The sequence below is a fragment of the Neofelis nebulosa genome, chromosome 4, assembly GCF_028018385.1.
Source record: "Neofelis nebulosa isolate mNeoNeb1 chromosome 4, mNeoNeb1.pri, whole genome shotgun sequence".
Lineage (NCBI taxonomy): Eukaryota > Metazoa > Chordata > Mammalia > Carnivora > Felidae > Neofelis > Neofelis nebulosa.
Genome location: NC_080785.1, coordinates 106,725,698 through 106,751,648, shown reverse-complemented (window position 1 = coordinate 106,751,648; position 25,951 = coordinate 106,725,698). Strand labels below are relative to the sequence as shown.

General features: G+C 54.5%; 1 protein-coding gene across 11 annotated transcripts in view; it reads right to left on the bottom strand.

The window, feature by feature from the left end:
- Window positions 1-25,951, bottom strand: part of PKD1L1 (polycystin 1 like 1, transient receptor potential channel interacting) — a 125,891-nt gene that overhangs the window by 37,764 nt on the left and 62,176 nt on the right. For 10 of the 11 annotated variants that reach the window (XM_058725593.1, XM_058725586.1, XM_058725590.1 and 7 more), the window contains 16 exons: window positions 23,990-24,185; window positions 23,209-23,265; window positions 18,342-18,554; window positions 17,016-17,258; window positions 15,236-15,346; window positions 14,967-15,124; window positions 13,485-13,585; window positions 10,037-10,229; window positions 8,370-8,453; window positions 6,056-6,263; window positions 4,765-4,871; window positions 3,794-4,016; window positions 2,387-2,560; window positions 1,133-1,252; window positions 976-1,045; window positions 536-582 (listed from right to left, as the gene is read on the bottom strand). In XM_058725593.1, coding sequence (XP_058581576.1) covers window positions 536-582; window positions 976-1,045; window positions 1,133-1,252; window positions 2,387-2,560; window positions 3,794-4,016; window positions 4,765-4,871; window positions 6,056-6,263; window positions 8,370-8,453; window positions 10,037-10,229; window positions 13,485-13,585; window positions 14,967-15,124; window positions 15,236-15,346; window positions 17,016-17,258; window positions 18,342-18,554; window positions 23,209-23,265; window positions 23,990-24,185 — 2,305 coding nt within the window. The remainder of the gene's footprint in view (window positions 1-535; window positions 583-975; window positions 1,046-1,132; window positions 1,253-2,386; window positions 2,561-3,793; window positions 4,017-4,764; window positions 4,872-6,055; window positions 6,264-8,369; window positions 8,454-10,036; window positions 10,230-13,484; window positions 13,586-14,966; window positions 15,125-15,235; window positions 15,347-17,015; window positions 17,259-18,341; window positions 18,555-23,208; window positions 23,266-23,989; window positions 24,186-25,951) is intronic. The other variant, XM_058725589.1, reaches the window with a different exon arrangement.

The following is a 25,951-nucleotide window of genomic DNA, read 5'->3' as shown; positions in this document are numbered from 1 at the left end:
AGAGCGTCCTGGACTCAGGCCTGGGGACAGAGTCTCAGCAAGGAGGCGGAGATTCAAAAGCGTAAGGAGCCTCCTGTGCCCCAAACACTGGCCCAGACAAGAGTCACATGCCTGTAGCACAGTCACACTGGTCCCCAAAGAAGAGCCATGATGTGGCTGAGCTACTTCGAAGCTGCCTTTTAGCTTGCCCTGGGTCACAGGCCGTGTCTGCTTGTCTGGACTTGTCCCGTGTCCCCTCTCAGGGCCCAGGAGCCAACAAGGGCCTCTGCTTCAAGCGACTTGTCCCCTGGACACACCCCAGGCCCAGCTTCCAAACGTCACTGCTTGTACACACGTGGCTTTCCCAACTCTGACAGCCACAGCCCTTCTCGAGTGGCCTCCACGGGGACTCCTAACAGCTGGCCTCTCTCCCCGCAGGACCTGCCCTGCACACTGGCCCCAGCTGTCCCCATCCCTCCCTGGGCCTGACCAGCCGTGTCCGGGCCACGGCAGAGGGAGACAGCAGAGAGCCAGCCCTGTTGGCTGTTCCGTTTACCTTGTGTATCTTCCGAGCCTCTGGTGTCCTGCCATGGAAGTTAGGGCCTGATTTAAAAAGAGTCACATTTAGGACATTAAACCAGGGATTCAGGATTCTCAGGGAGAGAGCCTCCTTCAGGACATGCCCCTTCCTGTGACCCCAGCAAGATGGGTCCCTGAGACCCAGGACCCAACTGCCAGAGAGGCCCTTGCACGTGGCACCTTGGCGGGGGCTGCACAACCCCTTGTGAGGGCTCTTAGCGCACGAGATGATGCTTGCTGTCCCCACAACAAACACAGTGCAAAGGACGCAGGAGACACAAGGTCTGTGCAGCGCACTGGCCTCTTGAAGAGGCTCAGCCAGGACGGAGGGGGCCTTCCCGGCACCTCCCCGTTCAGACCTCATCCTTGGCCGCTGCCGTGACTTCACCTTTCAGGCTTTTTTAAATGCACACCTACCCTGTGCTGCCCCCATGGGCGCCCTCCTCGGGGGCAGGCAGGGCTTCACTCGGCGAGGCCCGCTGGGCTCCTGCGGGAGAAGGTGGCTGTTCAGGCAGGGGTCCTGCGGCGAGGGAGGACCCGGGACAGCAGGACCAGGCGGACGGGCTGCAGGTACCTGGCCGAGCCTCAAGAGCAGCGACAAGAGCTGAGCCGCGGGAGACACCAGCAGGGTGCACAGGAGACCCATCTGGAAGGACCCATAGGCCGCGTCGGGGGAGCCCAGAGCCCACGGGAGCTGCGGGAAGACAGCAGGACGCATGTCCCCCAGACCCATTCTGGGTTTAGCTACAAAGGTGTTTGATGCATGTGTACCCCATGTTTAACCAAAGCCCCTCTCCCTGAATCCTGGACCTTTAATAAAAAAACAGAAAAAGCATAAGGAATCTTCTTGCTTTTCCGCCATACGCATCTCTGCAGACTGAACAGATGTTTGCCGGTGTCCCTTCTTGCGAGGCACCTCTCGCTGCACCTGACTGGAAGTGCCGGGCACCTCGCCGCACCTGACCGGAAGGCACCCGTGTCCCCAGTGCGTTGATGAGCTAAGATCACACACCGGGTGACCCCAGAGGGGAGGGCAAGTTCAGGTGTGCTGACCTTGGGCCCATTCCCGTCCCAGGGGGACAGGGCTCTTCCCTTTGCGCTGATAATACGTACCGCCGTCCTACCAACTCCACACACCTCTTACTCTTTTTTTAAAAAGCTCTGCCGATCCATTATTGCTATCACATGTACTGGGAACACCGTGCTCCCAGGTGGATACTTCGCCGGACAGGACCCCTCGGCACGTTCCCAGCCACTGCAGGGACCACGGACAGCCTCAGGTTGTCAGAAGCAGCAAAGCTGACTCTCTTCCCGTACCCCGAAGTCACCCTGTGAGCTCCCCACAGGAGAGCAGAGTCTCTGATCTAACTGCCCGCGCTCAGGTACAAGTAACCTCTCCATCACATGAGGGACGGCCAGGCCAGCGCTGCTAAGGGCACGCTAGCATTCCAAGGGCAAACGTGGCTGTCAGAACTGTTCTGTTGTTTGTGGTCAGAGGATTTTTAAAATTTGAATTAACTGCCAACCTTAAAAGAATCCAGGAGCATTTTCTAGGACGGTCCGAGCTGCTGACCCCGCTGGGAAAGTCCTGCTCTGTGGCAGCAGGAGGCCACAAGATCCATGTGGCAGAGGTAATGCAGCAGGCCACGGCCCCGCAGGCCCCCCCAGCTCCCGGTGTCACCTCGGGGGCACTCGAGGCACATGGCCTCCCTCCCCTGCTTGAAACCTCTCCTAGGACTCTGAGTTTTGCTAATCCCTAAGTCCGGAAGGTGTCACACTGTGGGTCTGGGAATCGGAAGCCACTTTACAGAAAAGCCGGCGCTCTCACCCGCTCTTGCCTCGAGGCGGTGACCAGGGCAGCGAGACACGCGTATGCGCACAGCAAGGTGAAGGCGACGGTGAGGCGCGGGGTGCGCAGGAAGCCGCTGGGCGAGGGCCGGCTGTACACGGAGGTCCAGACGTGGAAGTCTTCCAGATACTCCGTGAACTTCGAATACAAGAGCTGGAACAGACCAGCGCGGAGACAGCGGCGGACCTGGGGCATCTGCACCAACCGCGGGAGCTCCCGCTTGGCGAGCAGTAACCTCCTGAGCGGGGATGCCCCTGGCTCACCAGCCGGATGCCGAGCTGTGTGGGCGCTGCAGGCCCCCGCCGACCCTCGTCCACTCGGCGCCCTGGACGTTTGCAACCCCACCTGCGCTGGGACTCGGGGGCTTTGGGACAGGCTGTCCCTCTGCCTCTCCTTTGTCGCCCTCAAGTGTCTTCACACCCTCCTCTCCAGAGCCTCTGTTCACAAACCCCTCCCCCAGTGGAACCCTCCCCCCTCCTGCTCAGTGGAAGTGTCACCCCTCCCCTGGTGATCCTAATCAACTTTCCCAGCATGCTCCCCACAGCACAGTTAATTTTTTCTGGGCTTTGAGCACACCGAGGACCAGGAACGAGCATCCCCCTGGGTGTCCGCAGTAGCCCGGCAGCGTCTGCTACATAGTGGGCAGAATGCCATGTATAGATTTGCACTGGGTTCACAAGGTTCAGTTCAACTCAAGGAATGCTTGGTGCTCAATGCTATTCCAGAAAAATTCACGAATTTGCTTTAAAATCATCACTGAAGGGGGTGTGCCTGGGTGGTTCAGTCGGTTGAGTGCCTGACTCTTGGTTTTGGCTCAGGTCATGATTTCAGGGTTCCTGGGATTGAGCCCCACGCTGGGCTCTGAGCTGATAGCACACAGCCTGCTTGGGATTCTCTCTCTCTCCCTCCCTCTGCCCGTCCCTGCTCATTCTCTCTCTCTCTAAAACAAAAATCCTGAAGATAACTAGAAAGTGCGAAATGCATAAGTGTTATTACAACTGCATAAAACACACTCACAAATGGGGAAAGATCAGGACAGATGCAGAGCGAGTTTCATAGCTGGTTTGTGAGGTTTTAGGGGATTCTGTCTTTTGTCATGACCCCCTGACCATGCCTGGACCGTTTCCTGGTCATTTTGGTGACCAGGAATCCAGGGCACTCACATCTCTAATTAGCAGCCCGTTGGTCACCACAGACCACAGACCACCGTAATTCTGTAAACGTTATTGTGGAAGAAAACCAACAACCCAAGGGCAATTCCTTCAGGCCTGCAGGCTCGCTCAGTGGCCGCGTCATTTACGATGCGGCCACCTTGACTCTAACTTAGTGCTGTTCGGAGAAGCAGGGCCCTCGCCGCGTCTTGCCGGCGGGTCAGTTGGCACCTACCTTCCAGAAGCCGGGTCCCCGGCGAAGGCAGCCCAGTTCCCGCTGCACGCAACCGTCCCCCCGGCCCGCCGCCAGCCAGCACTCAGCGGGGAAGAACCAGCGCCGCGCGGGCCCGGAGCGCAGCTCCTGTACCATGAGGTGGCTCACGTACCAGGCAGGACAGGGCCCGCGGTTGTCATGCCAGAGGTGGATCCTGCAGAGCGGGCCCAGCAGAGCCGGGGCGCTGGGGACACACACACGGCAGCGCCTGGTCAGGCCTGGGTGGCGGGGGCCCCGGAGGGCGGCACCGGCCCCCATTCTCACTTTGGGGGCACATCGGACATGTCAACAAACACAGGTTACACAGACTGACCTACGAAGCCCCTCTGGGATGTAGGGGGTGGACAGGGCCCTCAGGCCCCCACAGCCACTAAGAGCGACGCCCCTGGCCATGCTGGGCGCTGAGCACACACACAGCTTGTCCACGCGGGCCCCTGAACCCAATCCACTCAAACTCCTTAATGCATGCATGTCTGGCGTGGACTAGTCTGGAGTTAACCTCTTCTTGATGAACACAGGACACTCAGAGCCCATACGGATCGTACATGAAATTCTCCAGGAGAACGAACCTCGCAGTTCTCCCACGCTTTCCGGAAACATCAGGAGCCTGTACTCCTGATAAATTACCCCTCTCTGTCCAACCACAGGGTCTTACATAGCGTTGCTCTCCCAAGCAGGGTGAACCGAATTCACTGAGTGCTGTCAGTACCATAGGAAGGGCTGGGCGTCTGACCTTCACCAGCGGATAAACCCAATACCCCTCCTCCCTCCCTCCTATGCTTAACCGGACTCTAGTCTACTTCACACAGCCCTGGGAGCAGTGTTACAAATCCGTCTGTGTGCATGTGCTCCTTATTGGGAAGTGATGCTCGGTATTTCTACTTCCGCGGACGCGTGCTAAGGCCACACGGGGTCTGATGGGCTGCGCTCACCTCAGGACAAAGGTGTGTCTGGAGTTCCTTTCAAACAGGGGCTTCTCTGGACAGTAGAGTTCTCTGGGTTCTGAAACTCCATTTTCTCCACATAAAACAATGTAAACCTCCAAAGACAAGAGAGTGAGAGTCTGAGATCATGAACACAGGATACTACCCTGTGTGTGCACCTTCTCCCAGCCCCCAACCTTCCCAGAACCTTCCAGAAGGCCAAAGACAACAACGCGGTCCTGAGGGGCCAAGAAGATGCCCCGCCCCGTCCCTGGATGGTGCCTCCCCAACTTCCCTGGGAGAGACGGCGAAGGAGCACCTGCCACGGTGGCTGGATTTCTACATGTTTGATCTAGAAAACCAGATGGCAACTTGGGTTCACTAGGGCACATGTCTGTCTCAGGAGGGAGGGGACAGGACAGTGGGCATGTTGTCTTCCCTCAGCTCAGAGGGGAGACTGGGGGAGGCTGGGGGGCAGTGACGGTGACCGAGGTGGACCAGGGGAGGCCAGATGGCAGTGACAGTGACTGAGATGGACCAGGAGCCCCGCAGGTGCACACTCCGGCCAGGAGGGCTTGCTGCCCCTCACTGGGGTGGCTTCTGTCCTACATAAGCGCCTGATTCTCGGGCCGTGCAACCTGTCACTCTTCCATTTAAGAAATTCCTTATGTATTTCCAGTTTTTAAAATCCTTCCCCTTTGCAAAGTACATATTTCCTTCGAGAAGTTTCTAAATATTGTTTTGTTGTTGTTTTAAGTACGCTCCCTGCGTGGAGCCCAACGTGGGGCTTGAACTCACAACTCTGAGATCAAGACCTGAGCTGGGAACAAGAGTCAGACACTTAACCGACTGAACCACCCAGGTGCCCCCGTATTTTGTTTTAATCTTTAAATTTTGTGGAAGTGCTTTCGGGTATAACATGAAGTGGGCATTTCATATTGCTTTTTTCCACAAGAAAAGCCACTGTCCCCAAACGTCTTGCTGAACTGTCCCCGCTCCTCCCACGGGGCCTCCCCCATCACACCCATTCCGTCCTTAGCCTCACATGGGGCTGGATGCCTGCAGTGCTCCCCACAGACGAAGTGGGGGGGGGTCGACGGGGCGGCCCTGAGGGCAGGGGAGGGGGGCTCGCACAGACAGGCAGGTGAGGGAGAGCAGGACGGCAGGAGAGGAGCCTCCCCCCCACCCCCCACTGTCGGATGGAGTCGAAGGGGCAGCTGGGATGGCCAGTGTCCACGCCGTCGCTCGCGCCATCCACAGCCTTGCACACGAGAGCGCAAGCCCCGCGATGAGCCCTTACCTTGGCGCTACAGTGGGCTGGAGCCCGGAAGCCTGTGTCTACGACAACCGCGTATAGCTGGTGGTCGGCTGGAGTGTCTTCTTGCAGGAAAATGTACCCCACCTTCTCTCTCTCGTGACGATCCACATGCCTGGTTTTGGTAACCAAAAGTGCATAGAGAACCATAGAAACCGCAATCAAAATACTGGGAAGCAGGTTTTCCGGGTGTCTGTAAACAGAAGGAGAGGAATGAACAGTAAATTATGAAGATAAAGCTCCCCAGGCTGGCTCACACTCACTCACACTCATTCACACTCACATTCACACACGGGGCCCCTGCTGGTCTTCACTGATGTGTGTAGACGTCTGTCGGCCCCATAACTGGGAGAAGCAGGCAGACTCTTGCTGGGACGCGGTCAACAGGGAAAGGCAGAGGGAGCGACCTCTGCCGTCCGGTGTTGGGACGGGTCAGAGCCCCTCTGGGGGAAGCCGCTGGCGGCTGGATCAGGAGCCGGGACTCAGACAAAGCATCCCGGGGACCGGCCAGCTTCGGGGTCGGAAGGGTGCTGCCGTGCGGGGCAGTCGCTCATGTCCCATCTCTGAGAAGCTTTCTTTATGAAATGGGATGAGAACAGGGCACCTGGGTGGCTCAGTCTGTTAAGGGTCTGACTCTTGATTTTGGCTCAGGTCGTGATCTCCTGGGTGCGTGGGTTCGAGCCCCACATCAGGCTCTGCGCTGACAGTGTGGAGCCTGCTTGGGATTCTCTCTCTCCCTTTGTCTGCCCCTCCCCACTCACGTTGTCTCTGTCTCTCTCAAAATAAATAAAACTTTAAAAATTAAAAAAAAGAGAGAAAAAGGAATGTGATGAGAACAGCCGTCTCGCTGAGCAGTACGTGCGACATCCGTAGTGGGCTTGCACACATGCATGCAGTGGGTGTTCCCTCCCTCCCTCCCGGCAGACCCTGTCCCGCGTGCTCCGGCTGCCTGCGCCCCTACACCTGTCACTCGCCACCTGCTCCAGGCACCAGCGCTGGCCGGGGGCAGGGGGCACCGAACGCTCCAGACCCACAGAGCGGGGTCCCCTTCGAGTCACTTGTGCCAGCACCCTAACCTGGAATGGAGTCTTACAGGCCTCTGACGGGGTTTCGAAGGGTGGGCGTGGGGCCTGGCTTCGTGGGGTTGCTGTCCTCCCAGAACATTCCTGATCCTGCAGGACTCCAGGGGCTGCCCCTCCCCTGACAGCTCAGCCCCCTGAAGTTCTGTCTGAAACCACAGTTGGACAGATGTCCTGAGTCTCAGTTACTGGGCTCCTGGTGACCCCAGTGTCCCCAGGATTAATAAAGTACAGCCAGATTCCCCATCACAATGAGATTTGGCACAGAAACCCAACACCCAACGCTCACCAGAAAATTCAGATACTCATTCAGCAAACACCCACTCAGCACCTGCTGTGTGCCAAGCCCGGTCCTCCTCTGTGTGCGTGACACTGAAGAGTCAAAAGAGGGCGCCCGCTCCATGGCTCACACTCTCCTTACCCGTAGTTCAGAATCCAACACACGTATTCTTTCTTTTATGTTTATTTATTTATTTATTTTGAGAGAGAGAGAGAGAGAGAGAGAGAGAGAAAGCAAGTGGGGGAGGGACAGAGAGAGAGTGAGAAAGAGAGAGTCCCAAGCAGGCTCTGCACTGTCAGCACAGAGCCCTATGCAGGGCTTGAACCCATGAACTGTGAGATCATGACCTGAGCCAAAATCCAGAGTCAGATGCTTAACTGACTGATCCACCCAGGCGCCCCCAAATACACTGTTTCTATACCAAAAAATGGCTATAGAATAGGGTTGAGTCCAAATCTGTTCTCTAAAATGGGACACTTTTGGAGGGTACCTGGCTGGCTCAGTCACTAGAACATGCGACTCTTGGTCTTAGGGTCGTTGAGTTCGAGCCCCATGTTGGGTGGACAGATCACTCAAACAAAAAACCAAACTAACTTCAAAAATAATATTGATAAAACAAAATGGGACACTTTTGAAGAGAAAGAGGGAGCCATGAACACACATAAACCAGGACGGGCAAACCACCGCATCCTCCCTGGCAAGAATGACCAGCCAAGGCTCAGTCTGACGGGAAGCGTGCTGACTTTCCTGTTTATACATCTCTTGTCAGGAGATGTAAGTACAGAGAAATGTACGTGACGTTCCGGACGATTGTCTGGTAACACGGGTATTCCAAAAGGCAAGTTGACCATAAGGGACGTGGGTTTCGGGCATACCCGGGTGTCCCGCTTGGTCAGCGGGGCAAACAAAACTTTATTCTCATTTGCAAAACGGAGCTCACCTCTGCAGCTTGGAAACGCCCTCCACTGAAAAGCCGGCGCTCAGGTTTCTTCTTGCGACAGAGACTGGTGCGAGGCGATCGTAGCTAGGAGGGAGACACGGCTTAGGACGGCTCGTGTGTGTCGAGGGCTGTGTCGACTGTGTCATGTACGCGGATTAAGGGAGGGCCGGGAAGGGTGATGGGTTACAGCACTTACAACAGACACCTGTTATGCAGACACCTCAGTGTCCACACCGTGCACAGTCCAGCTCAGGCCCGGACACAGCAAGTTCAAGTCCCAGCCCTGCTGTGGGCAGATGAGTGGCCACTAAGCAGACTCGGGGTACAGGGACCCTGTCACTGTCACTCCTACCAAAAGACTGACTTTGTTTGACTAAAACCCACCTCTCCCTCGTTGTCTCGTGAGCAGACCCCGTGTGGCGTTCATTCTCGTGCCCCTGGCTCGTGGAAAAGTGCCCGCGGACGGCGGGATGTGATGGAGAATGAACGGCTGTGTTAATGTGTTTGTGGTCAGTTTGACATCAGAGGTAAATACTGATCCATTACAGTAGGGCCGGTGATTTACTAGCCTGGGCACCATATAAATTGAACAGCACAACCGAAGAAGAGGAGGGAGACACGCAGACATGGGCATGAGCTGGGCATCTCGGTCTCCTAACAGACGCCACAAAACACGGCTCCTCGTGACTTGATTTTTCTCTCCCCTTCCCTCCCCTTCCCCCCCTTCCCTTCCCTTTCTTTCCCTTCCTCCTTTCCTTCCCTTCCTTCCTTCCACCCTTCCTTCCTCCCTCCCTTCCTCCCTCCATTCTCCCTTCCCTCCCACTCTCTCTCTTCCTCACTCCCTCCTTCCCTCCCTCCTTATTTTGAGAGAGAGAGAGAGAGAACATACACATGGGCAGGGGAGGGGAAGAGGGAGAAAGAGAATCCCAAGCAGGCTCCACACTGTCAGCACAGAGCCGGACATGGGGCTTGATCCCACGACCTGTGAGATCATGACCTGAGCTGAAACCAAGAGTCAGACACTCAACTAACTGCGCCACCTGGGCGCCCCGAGACTCGATTCTAAGAAGAAATGACCATTTCTACTTCTGAACGTGCCCGATCACTGTACCCTCCCCTCTAGTGGAAAGGTCCCGGCAGAGCCTCTCACAGGACTGCCCGTTCTGCCTAGATGATAAAGAATTTCTGATCGAGCAGCATGACCGATACACCCAAATCTTCCAGAGGGCCGATGTGGTCTGTGTGGGGACTTTCCTGCACAGGAAATCTGCCTTCACAACCACGCGGTGGGGGGCTTCCTGCAGGTGGGGCGCCAGGGCACAGGGGGTGGGGGTGAGCGGCGAGAGCAGACGCCCCACGGCCCGAGTGCAGACGCGCCCCCAAGAATGCGCAGAGGCAGCCGACACCAGGCGCCACCCCCCACCCACCAGCACATTTCTTCAGAGGATGTGGGGGAATAGCTACCATGTGCCATCACCCTGGGGAGGGGAGGGTACAGAGAACCCAAGAGCCAGATCCTGCAGCATGGAGGGGACCAGACCTGCCAACGGGAGGGACACACAGTTTTCCCAGGGCCACGGACAGGGAGGCCCCACGCTGGGCCCCACGCAGAGGAAAATGCAGCCGTGGTGTAAAAGTCGGGTTTGTCCTCACCAGTACGTCCCTACCTGCAGCTCACTTTCCCTGGAGAAGCTCCTGGCTGCGGAGAGGAGTTTGCAGACCTCCATTCCCTCATTTCCCAGAAGATGCATTGGAGCCACTGGAAACGCACAGTGTAGTTGACGGCCTTGGCGAAATACTTGTTCCGAGGGCTTCTGTCATAGTCAGCATCCAGTAAGGATAAGTATCCCAAGCTCGTGTCTAAGGAGAGAAAAAAACCCAACTCAATACAACCTGAAGTTTGCAAAAAGGCATAATGAACCCCAAAGGTGGCCGGGGCAGGGGGGCAGTGGGTGGGGGAGGGTAGTGGGCAGTGGGGGTAGTGGGCGGGGGGGGGGGCAGTGGGACAGCAGGTAGGGGGGTAGTGGGCAGGGGGGCAGGGGGACAGCAGGTAGGGGGATAGAGGGCAGGGGGGCAGGGGGCAGTGGGACAGCGGTAGGGGGACAGTGGGCAGGGGGGCAGGGGGACAGCGGGTAGGGGGATAGTGGGCAGGGGGGCAGGGGGCAGTGGGGGCAATGGGACAGCAGGTAGGGGGGTAGTGGGCAGGGGGGCAGGGGGCAGTGGGGGCAGTGGGACAGCAGGTAGGGGTGTAGTGGGCAGGGGAGCAGGGGGGCAGGGGGCAGTAGGGGTAGTGGGCAGTGGGGGCAGTGGGACAGCGAGTAGGGGGGTAGGGGGCAGGGGGCAGTGGGGGCAGTGGGACAGCAGGTGGGGGGTAGGGGGTAGTGGGCAGGGGGCAGTGGGACAACAGGTAGGGAGATAGTGGGCAGGGGGGCAGGGGGCAGTGGGGGCAATGGGACAGCAGGTAGGGGGGTAGGGGCTGGGGGCAGGAGGCAGTGGGACAGCGGTAGGGGGACAGTGGGCAGGGGGGCAGGGGGACAGCGGGTAGGGAGATAGTGGGCAGGGGGGCAGGGGGCAGTGGGGGCAATGGGACAGCAGGTAGGGGAGTAGTGGGCATGGGGGCAGGGGGCAGTGGGGGCAGTGGGACAGCAGGTAGGGGTGTAGTGGGCAGGGGGCAGTAGGGGTAGTGGGCAGTGGGGGCAGTGGGACAGCGGGTAGGGGGGTAGGGGGCAGGGGGACAGGGGGCAGTGGGGGTAGTGGGACAGCAGGCAGGGGGGTAGGGGCTGGGGGCAGGGGGCAGTGGGACAGAAGGTGGGGGGGTAGGGGGTAGTGGGCAGGGGGGCAGTGGGACAGTGGGTAGGGGGGTAGTGGGCAGTGGGGCAGGGGGCAGGAGTCATACTCTCCAACTCCACACCACCCACCCCTGCTCTCTTTGGCCCCTCAGCCTCCTGCCAAATACCAGCACGTCCCAAGTCTGCTGTCGTCATGGTAAGAACAGTGCGGTAACCATGAGGAGGCAGCCGGTCACTTTTGGATGACTTTTATGCTTAGAAACAAAAATATTTGGGGTGCCTGTCTGGCTCAGTTAGTAAAGTGTGTCAACTCTTGATCTCAGGGCTGTGAGTTCAAGCCCCACATTGGGTATAGAGATTACTTAAAAATAAAATCTTTAAAAAAATTTAACAGTCCATTTATTTAAAATTTGCCCTTAAGATTTTTAAACACTAATTTTTTTTTTTTTTTTTTTTTTTTTTTTTTAGAGAAAGAGAGAGAGCTCATATGAGCGAGGTACAGAGGGAGAGAGAGTGTGGAGCCCGATGTGGGGCTTGAACTCTTGAACCGTGAGATCGTGACCTGAGCTGTAGAGGGACACTTAACTGACTGAGCCACCCTGGAGACCTGTCCCTAATAAATGATTTTGAGACAACCAACTACTTGTAAAAACGTGAAATTAGGGTGCCTGGGTGACTCAGTCGGTTCTTTGGCTCAGGTCATGATCTCACAGTTCATGAGTTCGAGCCCCGTGTCGGGCTCTGTGCTGACAGCTCGGAGTCCAGAACTTGCTTTGGATTCTGTGTCTCCCTTGCTCTCTGCCCCTCCCCTGCTCGTGCTCTGTCTCTGTCTCTTTCAAAAATAAACATTAAAAATTTTTTCAAAAAAATATGAACATCAACCTGTATCTCACACCACCTACAGTGAGAAGCATCGATCAGAGATCTAAACACAAACGAATTAAGCAATATAGACACCAAAAGAAAACCTAAATGTGAATGATTTCTTTCAGAACCTGGGTATAAGGAACGAATTTCTAACTAGGACTCAAAATCTAAGAGTAACTTAAAACAAGTTGATAAATTTTACTCTTAAAAAAAAGTTTGCAATGCAAAAAAAAACCCAATGAAAACAAAGTAAAAAAATATAGAAAAATATAGAAAAAATGTGGAAAAAATAAACTTGAGAGAGAAATGGGCATATATGAATAGGTCACCAAAAAAGGAGGTAGTGATCTTTAAACGTGTGAAATAATGCTGAAATGACATATAAATTGCAACCTTTTTTCTTTTTTTCCCTAGGTTTCTGTCGGTTTGAAATTTCTTACAATAAAAAACTATGGAGGGGCGCCTGGGTGGCTCAGTCGGTGAAGCATCTGACTCTTGATTTCGGCTCGGGTCACAATCTCACGATCTGTGGGTTTGAGCTCTGCGTCAGGCTCTGTGCTGACAGCACGCAACCTGCTTGCGATTCTCTCTCTCTCACTCTCTGTCTCTCTCTGCCCCTCCCCTACTGGCTCTCTCCCTCTCAAAATAAATAAACTAAACAAACAAACAAACAAAAACTATTAAAAAGAAACATCAAAGGCAAAGTGTTTTAAACTGCCAGTGAGAATCTGAAGATGGTTAACCATGTTGTCCATGCTGAAAAGATACAAGGAGCTCACAGTGCCCGGTTCTCAGAGGAAAAGAGATCCGACAGAAACGTGAAAACAGAGGCGACAGGTGCGCCCGCCAGAAGCCAATGCTTGTGCAAGGTCCACAGCCCACGGAATTGGTTGGGCCCACGTGCTTATGGAGTGTGGACGCCCCGAAGCAGCCAGCCTGTTTCTTGCCTTCTGGGAACAACAGAGACTCAGGAGCCTAAGCAAACAGGGTCGGCCCAGACCAACCCTGCCCTGCCCTGCCCACTGATGGCCGGGAGAGGTCCTGGGGCTGCAGGGAGGCCATCAAGTCATGGCCCTGATGCTGGGAGGCAGAGCAGCAAACAGGAGAGGCAAACACAAGGTGTCAGAGGAGCAGCCAGCAGAGAGATCCCAGGGGTCGGGGAAGGTCCACCAAAGAGGAGTTTGGAGGGTCCACAGAGGGTAGCGGAGGCCAGGAAGGGAGGCGCTGCAGAAACCGGAAGCCGCGGGAAGGTGCTGTGGAGGGGGAGATGGGCAGGGTCAGCGACCACAGCCCAGGGCACCGCTGCACACCGGGGTCAGGCTGGACGCACACGGGCCGCCTCTGCACGCGGCATGACACTTCCACCAGGAGTAGGAAAGTCCCCGCTGTCTGTGCGTGTCTTGCAACAGCTGCTGTCATCACACGGACAACTAAGGCTCGTGAGATCCTGTGCACTGACCTCTCAGAGAAGCGGCAGGGACATACATGTGTACCATCGGCTCATCCCAGACGTAGACCTTTTTCACAAGAAAATCGGAAGGAGTAGGTTTCTCAGAGAACCTAGGAAGGAAAAGCAAAGCAATAGTGTCCAGTTTTGTTTTGCTTTTTTCCTGTTGAGGACCTCTGTCATACGACGTTGTGCAAGGACAAGGACGTGGGCTGGGACTCCAAGGGGCCACTGTGCGTGTCCCCCGGCAGCACCGGCTCTCAGTAAGAACTACACGCCCTGCCTCCCTTCACTGCATTAAAAATAAAAACTTCTGGGGCGCCTGGGTGGCTCAGTCGGTTAAGCGTCTGACTTCGGCTCAGGTCATGATCTCATGGTTCGTGAGTTCAAGCCCCGCGTCGGACAGCTCGGAGCCTGGAGCCTGCTTCAGACTCTGTGTCTCCCTCTCTCTCTGCCCCTCTCGGACTCACACTCTGTCTCTCTCTCAAAAATAAATGTGTTTTTTTTTTTTTTTAAAAGCAAAGAGCCATGCTTCCCACTCAGTGGGTCAGCTCATGTGACCAGATGAGGGTCAGCCGACATACACTGAGTCCATGCTGTATGCGGTGTGGACGTTACCCTGTGGAAGACACACCTAGCTGAGGTGCCCACCTAGGCAGGGCAGCAGGACAGACGGAGGAAAGCTTTGTCCGACAGCTGAAGGACGTGGCCCTCGGGGAGGAGAAATGATCAAGCAGATCCCCGGGCCCACCCAGACAGACGTGAGCTCTCAGTGCCGGCGGCGTCTGCTGGCTCTGTTCATGCAGGATTCATTCCTAAAAACCTTCCCGGCGGTCATTCACCTGTGTTCCTTTGTGATGTATCCATAGGGCGGGCCTCCCGAGGCCTCACCGACTCAACATCACTGAGAGACAGGACTCGTTTACCAAGTCTCCTCAGATACATCTCTTTGAACGCATTTTTTCTTCTTAGAAAAATAAACAAAGTAAGAGGATTCTGACCCAGGTCTACACGGTGAGGGAGAAGTGGATTCCTAATGAGGCCACCGGTATTTGGGCGTTTCTTATGCTAATAAGCTGAGCAGGTAGGAATCCAAAATCAGGAAAAACTCGGCAGGAAGCTTATTCTGTGAGCAGGTGACCATGTCACATATGGCACATAATTGTTAGACAATGAGCTCAGGACTGCATTAAAAGTGAATTTCACTCCCTGGGGGCGCCTGGGTGGCTCAATCTGTTGAGCATCAGACTCTAGATCTTGGCTCAGGTCATGATCTCCAGGTTCATGAGTTTGAGCCCCAAGCCAGGCTCTTTGCTGACAGTGCAGAGCCTGCCTGGGATTCTCTCTCTCCCCCTCTCTCTGCCCCTTCCCCACTCTCTCTCAAGATAAATAAACTTCATAAAAAAAGAATTAAAAGTAAATTTACTCCGTAGCTTTTTGCAAGGACTTTGTCGCTGGCTGGAAAGAAACCCTGGTGGCCTCCCCACAACACACCTTACCAGCACCATGACCGGGAACGCTCTTGAAACGGGCCTAGAGAATTCTATCCTTATCTGCAGAGACTCCTGGGGGCTTTGGGAACGCCCGGTGAACCGATGAAAATTCACTGTCTCCCGAAGCAACGCAAAGGTCGTCCTGTTTCTCCTCTTACCCTGTCACCACACGGAAAGCGAGGTCAGCAAAATTTGCCTTGGGAAAAGTCAAGGCACATGAGGCCGCGCGGCCTACGTGAAGTCGAGGTGGCTTGGGCAAGACCCCCTCACCAGGGCGTCTTCCTCCCCGAACTCCACGACCACAGGCTCCCTCAGCTGCTGCCTGCTGATGGGCCTTCTGCCGGAGCAGGTGAACAGGGACAGGGCAACAAGCGGGCCAATCTGCGGAGACAGGAGCATCTAGGAGCCGAGCGGCAGTACTGGGAACCCGACAGCAGGGGGCGGGGTGGAGAAACAGGGCTCCCTTTACTGGTTAGGAAGGCAGGACTGTGATTACTCTCTTATTATATTAATAATTTCTAAAGTCTCTACAGTAGTTTCGTCTTTCACTTTAACAGCTCACACCAGAAGAACAGCGGCAGATCGTAGACAATCAGGAAGGTACAGAAAGGCGTACAGAAGAGACACGGATAGCTGGCCTGTGGCACTGTGGCTCAGAGAACCTGTCTGGGGTGCTGCGTCCCGACCCGTCTCTGTGCCCCAGACACATACTGGGCACGCAAAGCATTCTCCTCACTGTTTGCACAGAATCTTCCAAAGTCACTAAAAGCCCCCGACTCATGTAATTTCAACTGGTGATGCATGGATAATAATTCATTTAAATCACCAGTGAGCTGGATCCCTCTGTCGAACATTTAGATACATTTCTATTTAAGTGATCACACATAATGTTGTTTTGAATAAATAAGTAAAACATCACATCTTGCTTTGAATAGCTCTTTTTCCCCTTCCTCTGTAGGCTCAGTGTAGCAGCGGGTCCAGCGCATGAAGCTGCTCAGAGAACATGCAGCGTGGACACCTGTTCGCCGTGCCTCCCCAGAAGCGAGTCTCTCTAAAGAACTGTGTTGCTGCGTGTTAAAAAAATCATTTTGATTTCTATTTCCTGTTTGTTAATTTGAATGATTTTCGGGGCGCCTGGGTGGCTCAGTCGGTTAAGTGACCGACTTCGGCTCAGGTCATGATCTTACAGTTCATGGGTTCGAGCCCCGCATCGGGCTCTGTGCTGACAGCTCGGAGCCCAGAGCCTGCTTCAGGCTCTGTGTCTCCCTCTTTCTCTCTGCCCCTCCCCAGCTTGCACTCCATCTCTCTCAAAAATAAATAAATGTAAAAAAAAAAATGATTTTCATATGCTGACTAGCCATTTCTATTTCCCTAAGAAAATAACAACAAGTCGATGTTTTCTCAGATGAGCATTTTTCACCAAGATAAGCTGTACGTCATTCAGTCGTCAGACATTTACCGGGTACCTGAGCCAAGTGGGGGGTGTGGGACACACGGAGGACGCCGACTCTGCCCTCCCAGCTCCTGCGACGATGGGGTTCTGTAGGTGGTTTCCGGGCGCAGGAGGTGAAGCAGGGGCTCCCAGAATCGCCAAGAGCTGGCCCCACCTTCCCCGACCTCCCCATTCTCACACCCTGCTCTAACTCTGGTCCCCTCTTCTGCCGAATCCCCCAAGAACCCAGCGGCCACGCTTGCTGGTTCAGCCTCGAGGGGCCGGTGAGGTAAGTGTGGAAGACAAGAGGTTCAGGCTAGTGGGCCCAAGGCAGCCCCGTCTCAAGTCTCACGGAGTTACATTCTTCCTCTGATTTGCAGAAACAGGTAACGGCCCCTTAGGCAATACTGAGTGGGCCCAGGTCCCAGGATCCCAGGGAGACCTAGTTTTGCTAAAAGCTTCTTCTGAGAAAACTAGAGCCAACCGCACGTTGTAAGCGGCCCCGCTCTTGGACCTGAGTGAAACGTGCCACGCTGACCCCTCTCTTCATCATCAAAGCGTAACCACTGCACGGTGGAGGTGCTCACTGGAAGGGATGGGTCACCCGCCGCATGGTACCTGGCCGGGAGCTCGTCGCCCCGGATATGGGTTCTTCTTGAAGAGCATGAGCTGGCTAATGTAACACGGGCTTTGCATCCCCGCCGCCGCAGGCCTCTGTCCGGCCAGGCCGCCGGGTAAATGCACGCGCACGGGGCCCAGGCTCTGCATGGCGCCCTGACGGTCGTGATGAAGAAGTGTGCAGAACTCCATCTGCCCAGCGCTGACGCAGAGCTGACGCTCCTTGGCTGCAGAGAGACTGTCCTGGAACAGCAGAGAGTCAAACGCTCACAGCACAAATGAGTACGCGGTCTCGAATCCAGAAGCAGGGGGGAGACAAAGTCATGAAAAGGTAGCTCATCTCAAGGTAGTTTGGACTAGCTGGTGATACGGGGATGTAAACACCAAATACCAGTAGCACACAACCTGTTTTCTTTGGTTTTGGGCCCTGTGCCTGGAACATTTTATTCACTTTGCGACAACCGCTATCCTTCTATTTGTTTTGCGACAACTGCTATCCTTCCGGTTTCTCAGCCCATCCAGAAAGAGCCTCAATACTGTGTGGTCTTGGGGCGCCTGGGTGGCGCAGTCGGTTGAGCGTCCGACTTCAGCCAGGTCACGATCTCGCGGTCCGTGAGTTCGAGCCCCGCGTCAGGCTCTGGGCTGATGGCTCGGAGCCTGGAGCCTGTTTCCGATTCTGTGTCTCCCTCTCTCTCTGCCCCTCCCCCGTTCATGCTCTGTCTCTCTCTGTCCCAAAAATAAATAAAAAACGTTGAAAAAAAAAAAAAATTTTAAAAAAAATACTGTGTGGTCTTGCTGTGTAGACGGGAGTGCGTGCCTTGGGGCTTAGTGCAGGGTGGGTGTGAGGTGAGCAGCTCGTGTTTCTAAATGCGTAATTGCTAATCAGTTGCTATGAGGGGAGCATCTGTGTATTTCTGATTTCCCAAGTATCGGTTAAACCAGTAGGTCTGGACAGGAGGGAGGTAGTTATGTATCAGACGGCTGCTTTTCACATTAACGCACATTAGAAATCATTTGTATTACTTCACTTTGCTCCTCAAGAAGCAGAAAGTGTGCTCAGAAATGCCGTCTCTAAGTCAGGCACCGCTCCAGACACCCCAAAAGGGACTCTACCAAAACACGAAGGATGGAACGGAAGCAAAGTTTCATCGTGAACGTTACAGCGTTCACACGAAACACTCGAAATTCAAACCAAAAATCTCCAAAGGCGCCCACGACCACCCAGAACAAGCCACACGGAACTTCAGGAACCAGTTATGGTCTCGGTGTCTAGAAGCAGCCACGAGAGGGGATGGCTGTTACCAATGAAGATGAAGTCTGACTTACCAACAAGAGGGCCGAGATGACCTTAATGCCCTCTTCTTGGAGGAAGCCCACGTTCCTCGGGGTCTCCTGGTCGGACACTTCCCAAATGGCAGACACCAGCAGTATGAGCTCCAGCATCGTGCCCTTGGCCACCGCGGGCCTCCCCGAGAGCAGGCTCTGAGCCAGGAGCGCCTGGGTGGACTTCAGGACGAGAGCTGCACTCGTAAAGCTTACCTGCGGGAGAAGCAAAGGTGTAACCAGTCTCTCTGCACCTGTCTCCTCCATCACTCCTGGAAACAGCAAATGCAGCACCACAGCTCCAGATGGTGGGGTTCGAGCCTGGGTTCTGCCTAGTGGAAGACTGGCCAAATTCAGAGGTGCCAATTTCCTCTCTGGTCTTCGGTTTCCTGACCCATGAAACGACCAGAGAAAATAAGGGTCTCTAATAACCGTTATGCAAAGACGCTGCTGGGTCTGAACCCAGCGACCCTCTTATGGTTCTCCAAGCATCAACGTCTTGCCCTGCAGTGTCCCTTCCCTGCGTCTGCTGGCAAAATCCTACTTTACTCTCTTTTTTCCTAAACTCCTAATAGGGACCATTTTCAAACATACACGAAAACAGAATAACCCAGCTGTGATTATTACTCATCGACAAGAGATTTTCTCCCTCTCCTTTGGTTTCTAAGCAGATATTTAAAAACAAATTGCATGGTTTCTACTGTTTCCATGCACGAACACGTCAGTGTGTACGGCTGACATGAGAACTCTTTCTGAAGACGTGCCCATGACACCATTACTGCACCGGACAGGATTAATCATGATTCTTTCCCATGTATCTTTTAAAACCAACGTCAAGTGCCCACCAGGCAAAGTACTCTGCATCACTGCCCGTGTTTCTGGAGCTCCCTGTGCCCCTCCTCCTTACAGGACCTGGCATATTTACCGAAGCGTGTCTGTTTCCGCATTTAGCGCCTGTCATGGGTGCCCCAAAGACAGCACTGAATGTGTCCCTCCTTTGTGCCCTGGCAGCTCCCGGCAATTGCCAAGTAAATGGGTATCGATGAAACGAAAATAAGATTCTACTTTCTGACAGCCATGCTTGTTTAGCCAGAACGTGGCTTGGAAACACTTCCTGACATCAAACTCTTTCACCAGCAATGAGATGAAACTCGCCTGGAAACACACTGAAACTGCTATTACAGGCACCATACACAAAGTAACTTCTCAGAATTGAAATAATAAGTTCTTATTTCAAGTAAAACAAATGCCTTCAAAGAACACATTATGCCCACTTTTCACACTGGCCATTTTTTTAGTTTATTTATTTATTTATTTTTATTTATTTATTTTTTTAACGTTTTTTATTTATGAGACAGAGAGAGACAGAGCATGAACGGGGGAGGGGCAGAGAGAGAGGGAGACACAGAATCGGAAGCAGGCTCCAGGCTCTGAGCCATCAGCCCAGAGCCCGACGTGGGGCTCGAACTCACGGAGTGAGAGATCGTGACCTGAGCCGAAGTCGGACGCTCAACCGACTGAGCCACCCAGGCACCCCTAGTTTATTTTATTTTGAGAGAGAGAGGGAGAGAGAGAAAGAGCTGGGGAGGGACAGACAGAGAGGGAGGGAGAGAATGAGCAGGGGAGGGGCAGAGAGAGAGAGAATCCCAAGCTGGCTCTGCACTGTCACCACAGGGCCCGATGCGGGGCTCAAACTCACGAACTGCGAGATCATGACCTGAGATGCAACCAAGAGTCAGACGCTTAACCGACTGAGCCCCCAGGTGCCCCAACACTGGCTACTTTTTAATCAAAACTATTGGAAATGGTTTCTGCAAATGACAACCCTGCTAAGGTCTGCCCACACTGAGGCCAGGACCGTGACAGACCCCGGGGTGCGCAGACAGGGGAGCGGGACCTATGCAGATGTCTTCGGCTTCCATCAAGTCATCCCCCTGGCCCAGAGGAGTAATTCCATTCCCAGGTGCCCAGAGCCCAGGAGCAGCCCTGTGACGGGTCCTCTCAGGGGGATGTGATGGGGTGCGGGATGGCACTTATGGGCAACATCCTTGATGAGTGGTGCCCCTTCTCTCTGCCTCTCTCCAGCCTGGGAAGCCTCGGGGGCACGGGCTGACAGGACCCAGGGTGCCCGCGTCACCCTGGGAAGCCCACCCGCTGACACCTGTGCATGCGCGCATGACGGGGACAGGCTGCTGACATGCCGGGGATGGTCCACTACTTGTCCCAAGCCGGTGTGAGATCCTAGCAGGCTAAGTCGCCTGGAGGTCAAAGACAGGCATGCAGAAAGTGATCACCAGTCAGAGGTGCTAAAGTGCCCTAACGCGGTCACTTACAGACTTGTCCAGAACAAGTGAGCTCTGCCTGCAGGGGCCCTGGAGAGCCCACCGAGAACGCACCACCTGAACCTAGCTTTGGGGGAGAAAACGGTATCTTCCCCGGGAAGAGGGGCAGAAACGTTCCAGGCTGAGGGAGAACATACAGGTTCAGGGGTGCAAGGAATATTTGGTGACAGGAACATGGCGGGTGGCCATGGAAGGTGTGAGAGGAAGTGCAGAGGACGCAGAGCAAGTGAAGCCCAGGTGTGAGATGTGGGAGAACGGACTCTGTCCTCAAGGTGCCAGGAAGCCACCAATGCCTTAAAGGCAGAGAGCGTCACTGACTAAAGTGTCTTCTCTGAGGTCTGCTCTGGGCAGTTGTGGGGATGTGTCCCTGCTGGGGGCCAGCTTTCCTCCCCAGGTCACTGACAGGGAGCAATTCAAGGTGATGCAGACGTGGATTGGGCAGGAGGGAGGGAACAAGGTGACAGTCATCCACGTCCTCACTCAGTCCCTCGTTCCTGCCACACCTGTGTCATGGGCTGGGCTGGTGTCACAGCCCTGGTTATATGGGTGCAGAGGAGTGAAAGGAGCTTGTGTTCATGAGGGAATGTTCTGGAGGCAGTGGGCACAGTTGGAGAAGCAGGGAGCACAGTAGGGGAGATAGGGAGCACATTGGCAGAGGTAGGGAGCACAGATGGAGGGGGAGAAGCACAGCTAGAGGGGCAGGGAGCACATTTGGAGGGGCAGGAGCACAACTGGAGGCACAGGGAGCACAGCTGGAGGGGCAGGAGCACACCTGGAGGGGCTGGGAGCACAACAGAAGCAAGGAGAACAGTTGGAAGGGCAGGAGCACAACTGGAGGTGCAGGGAGCACAGCTGGAGGGGCAGGGAGCACGGCTGGAGGGGCAGGGAGAACAGTTGGAGGAGCAGGGAGCAGTCGGAGGGGCAGGGAGCAGTTGGAGGGGCAGGGAGCATTGGAGGGGCAGGAGCACAGCGGGAGAGGCAGGGAGCACAGCTGGGAGCACAGCTGGAGGGGCAGAAGCACAGCTGGAGGGGCAGGGAAGATAGCTGGAGGGGCAGAGAGCATAACTGGAGGGGCAGGGAGCAGTTGGAGGGGCAGGAGCACAGCTGGAGGGGCAGGGAGGATAGCTGGAGGGGCAGGGAGCAGTTGGAGGGCAGGAGCAAAGTGGGAGAGGGAGGGAGCACAGTGGGAGAGGCAGGGACCACAGCTGGAGAGTCAGGAAGCAAAGCTGGAGGGGCAAGAGTACAGCTGGAGGGGCAGGAGCACAGCTGGAGGGGCAGGAGCACAGTTGGAGGGGCAGGAAGCAGTTGCAAGGGCAGGAGCACACCTGGAGGCACAGGGAGCACAGCTGGAGGGGCAGAGAGCAGTTGGAGGGGCAGGGAGCAGAGCTGGAGGGGTGGGAGCACAGCTGGAGATGCAGGGAGCATAGATGGAGGGGCAGGGAGCACAGCTGGAGGTGCATGGAGCACAGCTGGAGGTGCATGGAGCACAGTTGGAGGGGCAGGGAGCACAGCTGGAGGGGCAGGGAGCAGTTAGAGGGGCAAGGAGCAGTTGGAGATGCAGGGAGCACAGACGGAGGGGCAGGGAGCAGAGTCAGGGGTTACATAGAGGAGTTCCTGGGCAGGACAGGGGTGGAGACCATCAGTTCAGCAACATCACTTGCCTTTAATCGAAAAGGCCGTGATGAGATCCTTGTGCACCTGCCAGGCAACGGAGAAGGGAGGCGCCCACAGTGGTCACAGGCAAAGAGGCTATGCCCAGAGGGGTCCCTTGTGGGGCAGACCAGGCAGCACAGGAGTCTGCAGGTACTGGGTCAGGAGCAGGCTCTGTGGTGAGGTGGGGCAGGCAGCCAGATCCCGACAGCTTACCTGTGTGTGAGTCATGGTGGGCTGAGCCCGCCTTCTGCAGGTTCTGCTCTGAAGAGGGGCCACCACCTGTAACCACACAGGGGCCCGCACGATGCCAGGGGGCAGCAGTCACACTGCTACAAGGGAGCGATGAGGCGGCCCGGATGGGACTGAGCACAAGTAGGGGGTGAGCCCTCCTGGCTGTGGGGCATCCCTGCCAGGGCAAGGGGGGGCCCTGGAAGACAGGCTGGGCTGCAGCTCGCTCTGAGGGCTGGTGAAGACGACCTCGGTGGGGTCTCCTCTCCCCTCCCAGCGAGCAGGCAGTGAGAACATTGGGGAATGGGGGCAGTGGGGCCAGAGATGTGAGGAGAAAGAAGGCGTGGACTGGAGAACCCAGCACCCAGATTACTAGCAGAGAGCGACCCCCTTAACCAGAAGTATGTGTAGTACGGACGACACCGTCGTAATGCGTCTCTACTTTGGGTCTTCAAACTTCTGTATTAGGGAGACCTTCCTGCCCCGTGCTCTGGGATGCGCCGTGCTATTCAGGTGAATTTGCGAGAGAAGTCCCGTTTCTAATTCAAGGGTCAAACCCTATACTGTGTGTTCTTCGAGAACGGACGGAGATCCTCCCAGTTAGGCACAAAAGCAGGAAAATATACTTGGCAAGAAACAGCACTCACCTTGTGAGGGAAGCGCAGGAGGTCCCTGAACAGGAGAACAGAATCAAGCATTTCCTCCTGACCCGGAGAAACAAGCAAGCACAAGAAGGAGGCAAAAGGGAAGGTTACTTATGCAATTTAAAGTCAAACGGTTCACCGTGTGCTCCTTCCTGCAGCCGGAGCGGATTCCGGGGCTCTGAGGCGAGGGACCGTGGAGGGACCCAGGGTCCCCTTGACCTGAGTTTCCCAGGGGGAGCAGGGTGTCTGCCTCCCCCAGCCCACCTGGAGTGTGACCGGAGGGGAAGGAGAGGGAGGGCAGAGCTCAGGGAAACTTGGGACAAGGGGGAGAGAGTCCTGGAGGAAGGAACAGCACCAGTTCAGGAAGGATCAACACTACAATGACACATGTTCTAAGATGCCAGTGTTCTCTAGTGGCAATCAGGGACAGCAGGTGCAGACGGGCAGTGACCAAGGGCAGTGACATTTGAACACATGCCCATTTCCTTAGAAGCTGCACATAATCATACACGTAACTCCGGCATGTCACTGACAAGACAGAGTCAGATGGGTCACATCACAGTGATCTGCAGTGGTAACCACCTTGCACGGCCTCTCTTGTGAACCGACAGCATTTGTTTGTGGAAGAATGAGCACACGTGACAGAGGCCACAGCCTCGTGGCCAAGCCACACCCTCCTGGTCCTCTTTCTTGACTGCTTTAGTAAGGCCGCTTGCTGGTGAGTCAGGCCCTGCTACCTGATGCCCACGCACAGGTACCGAGCGCGCCCTGCCCCTGATGGTACCTGATCTGTGGAAGGCAGTCTGCATGCGGAAGAAATCAGCGCATCCTGTATTCGTGACCACTGGCCGCACGGGGGACTTCTGTCCTCCGCAGCCCAGCGACTCAGGATCCTGGCGATCATGGTGATGTAGTTCCTGATTTCTGCGTAACTGCCCATCAGCTGGAGGGTGGACAGGTGCTTCAGGCTGGAATTATATCTGAAGGAAATCGGGGAGTTATCAGGATTGCTCCGACATGCTGGGAACCTCTTTGGCCTGCCTACCGAGACAGGGGTACTTGTGATAGAAATCTTCTTGGGCGGGTGAGGAGGTCGGAGCAGACAGAGAACGGCTCAGAGGAGAGATGGTCTGTGAAGAGAAACTAAAGAGACCCAGTGAGGCAGCACATCAGAATCGCACAAAACCCTTGATCTCTGGCAAACAGAATGACAGAGATGCATCGTGGCAAACGAGGGGGTACGGTGCGGGGCTGGACGCAGACGGCAGTGTGGCTACAGCAGGCTGAAGGTCTGCACACATCCTCACAGTGGAGCTGGAAGACAGCACCCACAATCACAGCGCTGTGCACACTCTGACCGGACGGTATGTCCTTATGCCGGACTTCGCACCATGGCTAAGAGGGGTCTGTGCCCGGGGCGCAAGAGTAACTCGAGTACGGGAATCAGTCAAGGTAATATACCATGGTAACGGATGGACAAAACCCACTTAATCCTCTCGATGGATCTAGCAAAACACAGACAAAATCCAACACCCTGTCATGAAAAAAAAATACCCCAAATCTAGGAATACAAAGGAAATTCTTGGACCTGAAAAAAACACAACTCCAGGGAACCTACAGCTAAGGTCACGCTAAATGTTCGGGAATGTTTCCCCGCCACGATTGGAAGCGAGACCGGGATTTCGACACCTGCCACTTCTACTCATCACTGAACTGGAAGAGTCTAGCCAATGCAGTTAAGCCAGAAGTAAGAAATTATCCAGATTGGAAAGGAGGAAAACTCTATTTGCAGATAGCATGCTCTTTTATGTGGAAAAACCCAAAGAATGGGTTCAAAAACTGTTAGACACACGAGTTTAGCAAGGCTGTGGGATACAATTGTATCTCTATACACTAGCAATTAAAATCCAAAATAAGAGAACAAGAAAACAACTTGATTTACAATAGCATGAAAAAGAATGAAATTCTTGAAACTAAATTTGACAAAAACATTCAATACCTATACACTGGAAACTATACAATGTTGCTGAAAGAAATGAAAATCTAAGTAAAGGGAAAACTCTGCTCATACATCAGAAGACTTCATATTCTCAAAACAATGATATTCAAAATGACTCAATGCAATCCCTATAAAAATTCCAGGTGGCTTTTTGCAGAGATTAACAATAACCAGGAGATCCAGGATAACCAAAAAAATGTGGAAAAAGAACAAAGTTAGTTGATTCATGCTTCCCGATTTCAAAATTCACTGCAAAGCTACAGTGGTTAAGACACTGTGGCAGTGCCATGAAATCAGACATAGAGATGAACGGAGCTATGAGATCCATAGCATTTACAGTCAATTGATTTTTGACAAAAGGACTAAGACAATTTAATGAGTAAGACTGACCTTTTCAACACACAGCACTAGAAGGACTAGACATCCCTGTGTGCAAAAGTGAACCTGGAGGCTTACCTCACACCACATACACAAGTTAGCTCAAAGAGGATCAGAGAGCTCAGGGTATGAGAGAAAACTAGAAATCTCCTGGAAGAAAAACACTGGAGTAAATCCTACAGATATACCAAAGGCACAAGCGATAAAAGAGAAAAATTAGGATGTTGAACTTCATCAAAATTAAACACTTTCATGTTTCTTTTTTTTTTTTAAAGGTTTGTTTATATAATTTAAGGGGGGGGGCAGAGAGAGAGAGAGAGAGAGAGAGAGAGAGAGAGAGAGAATCCTAAGCAGGCTCTGTGCTGTCAG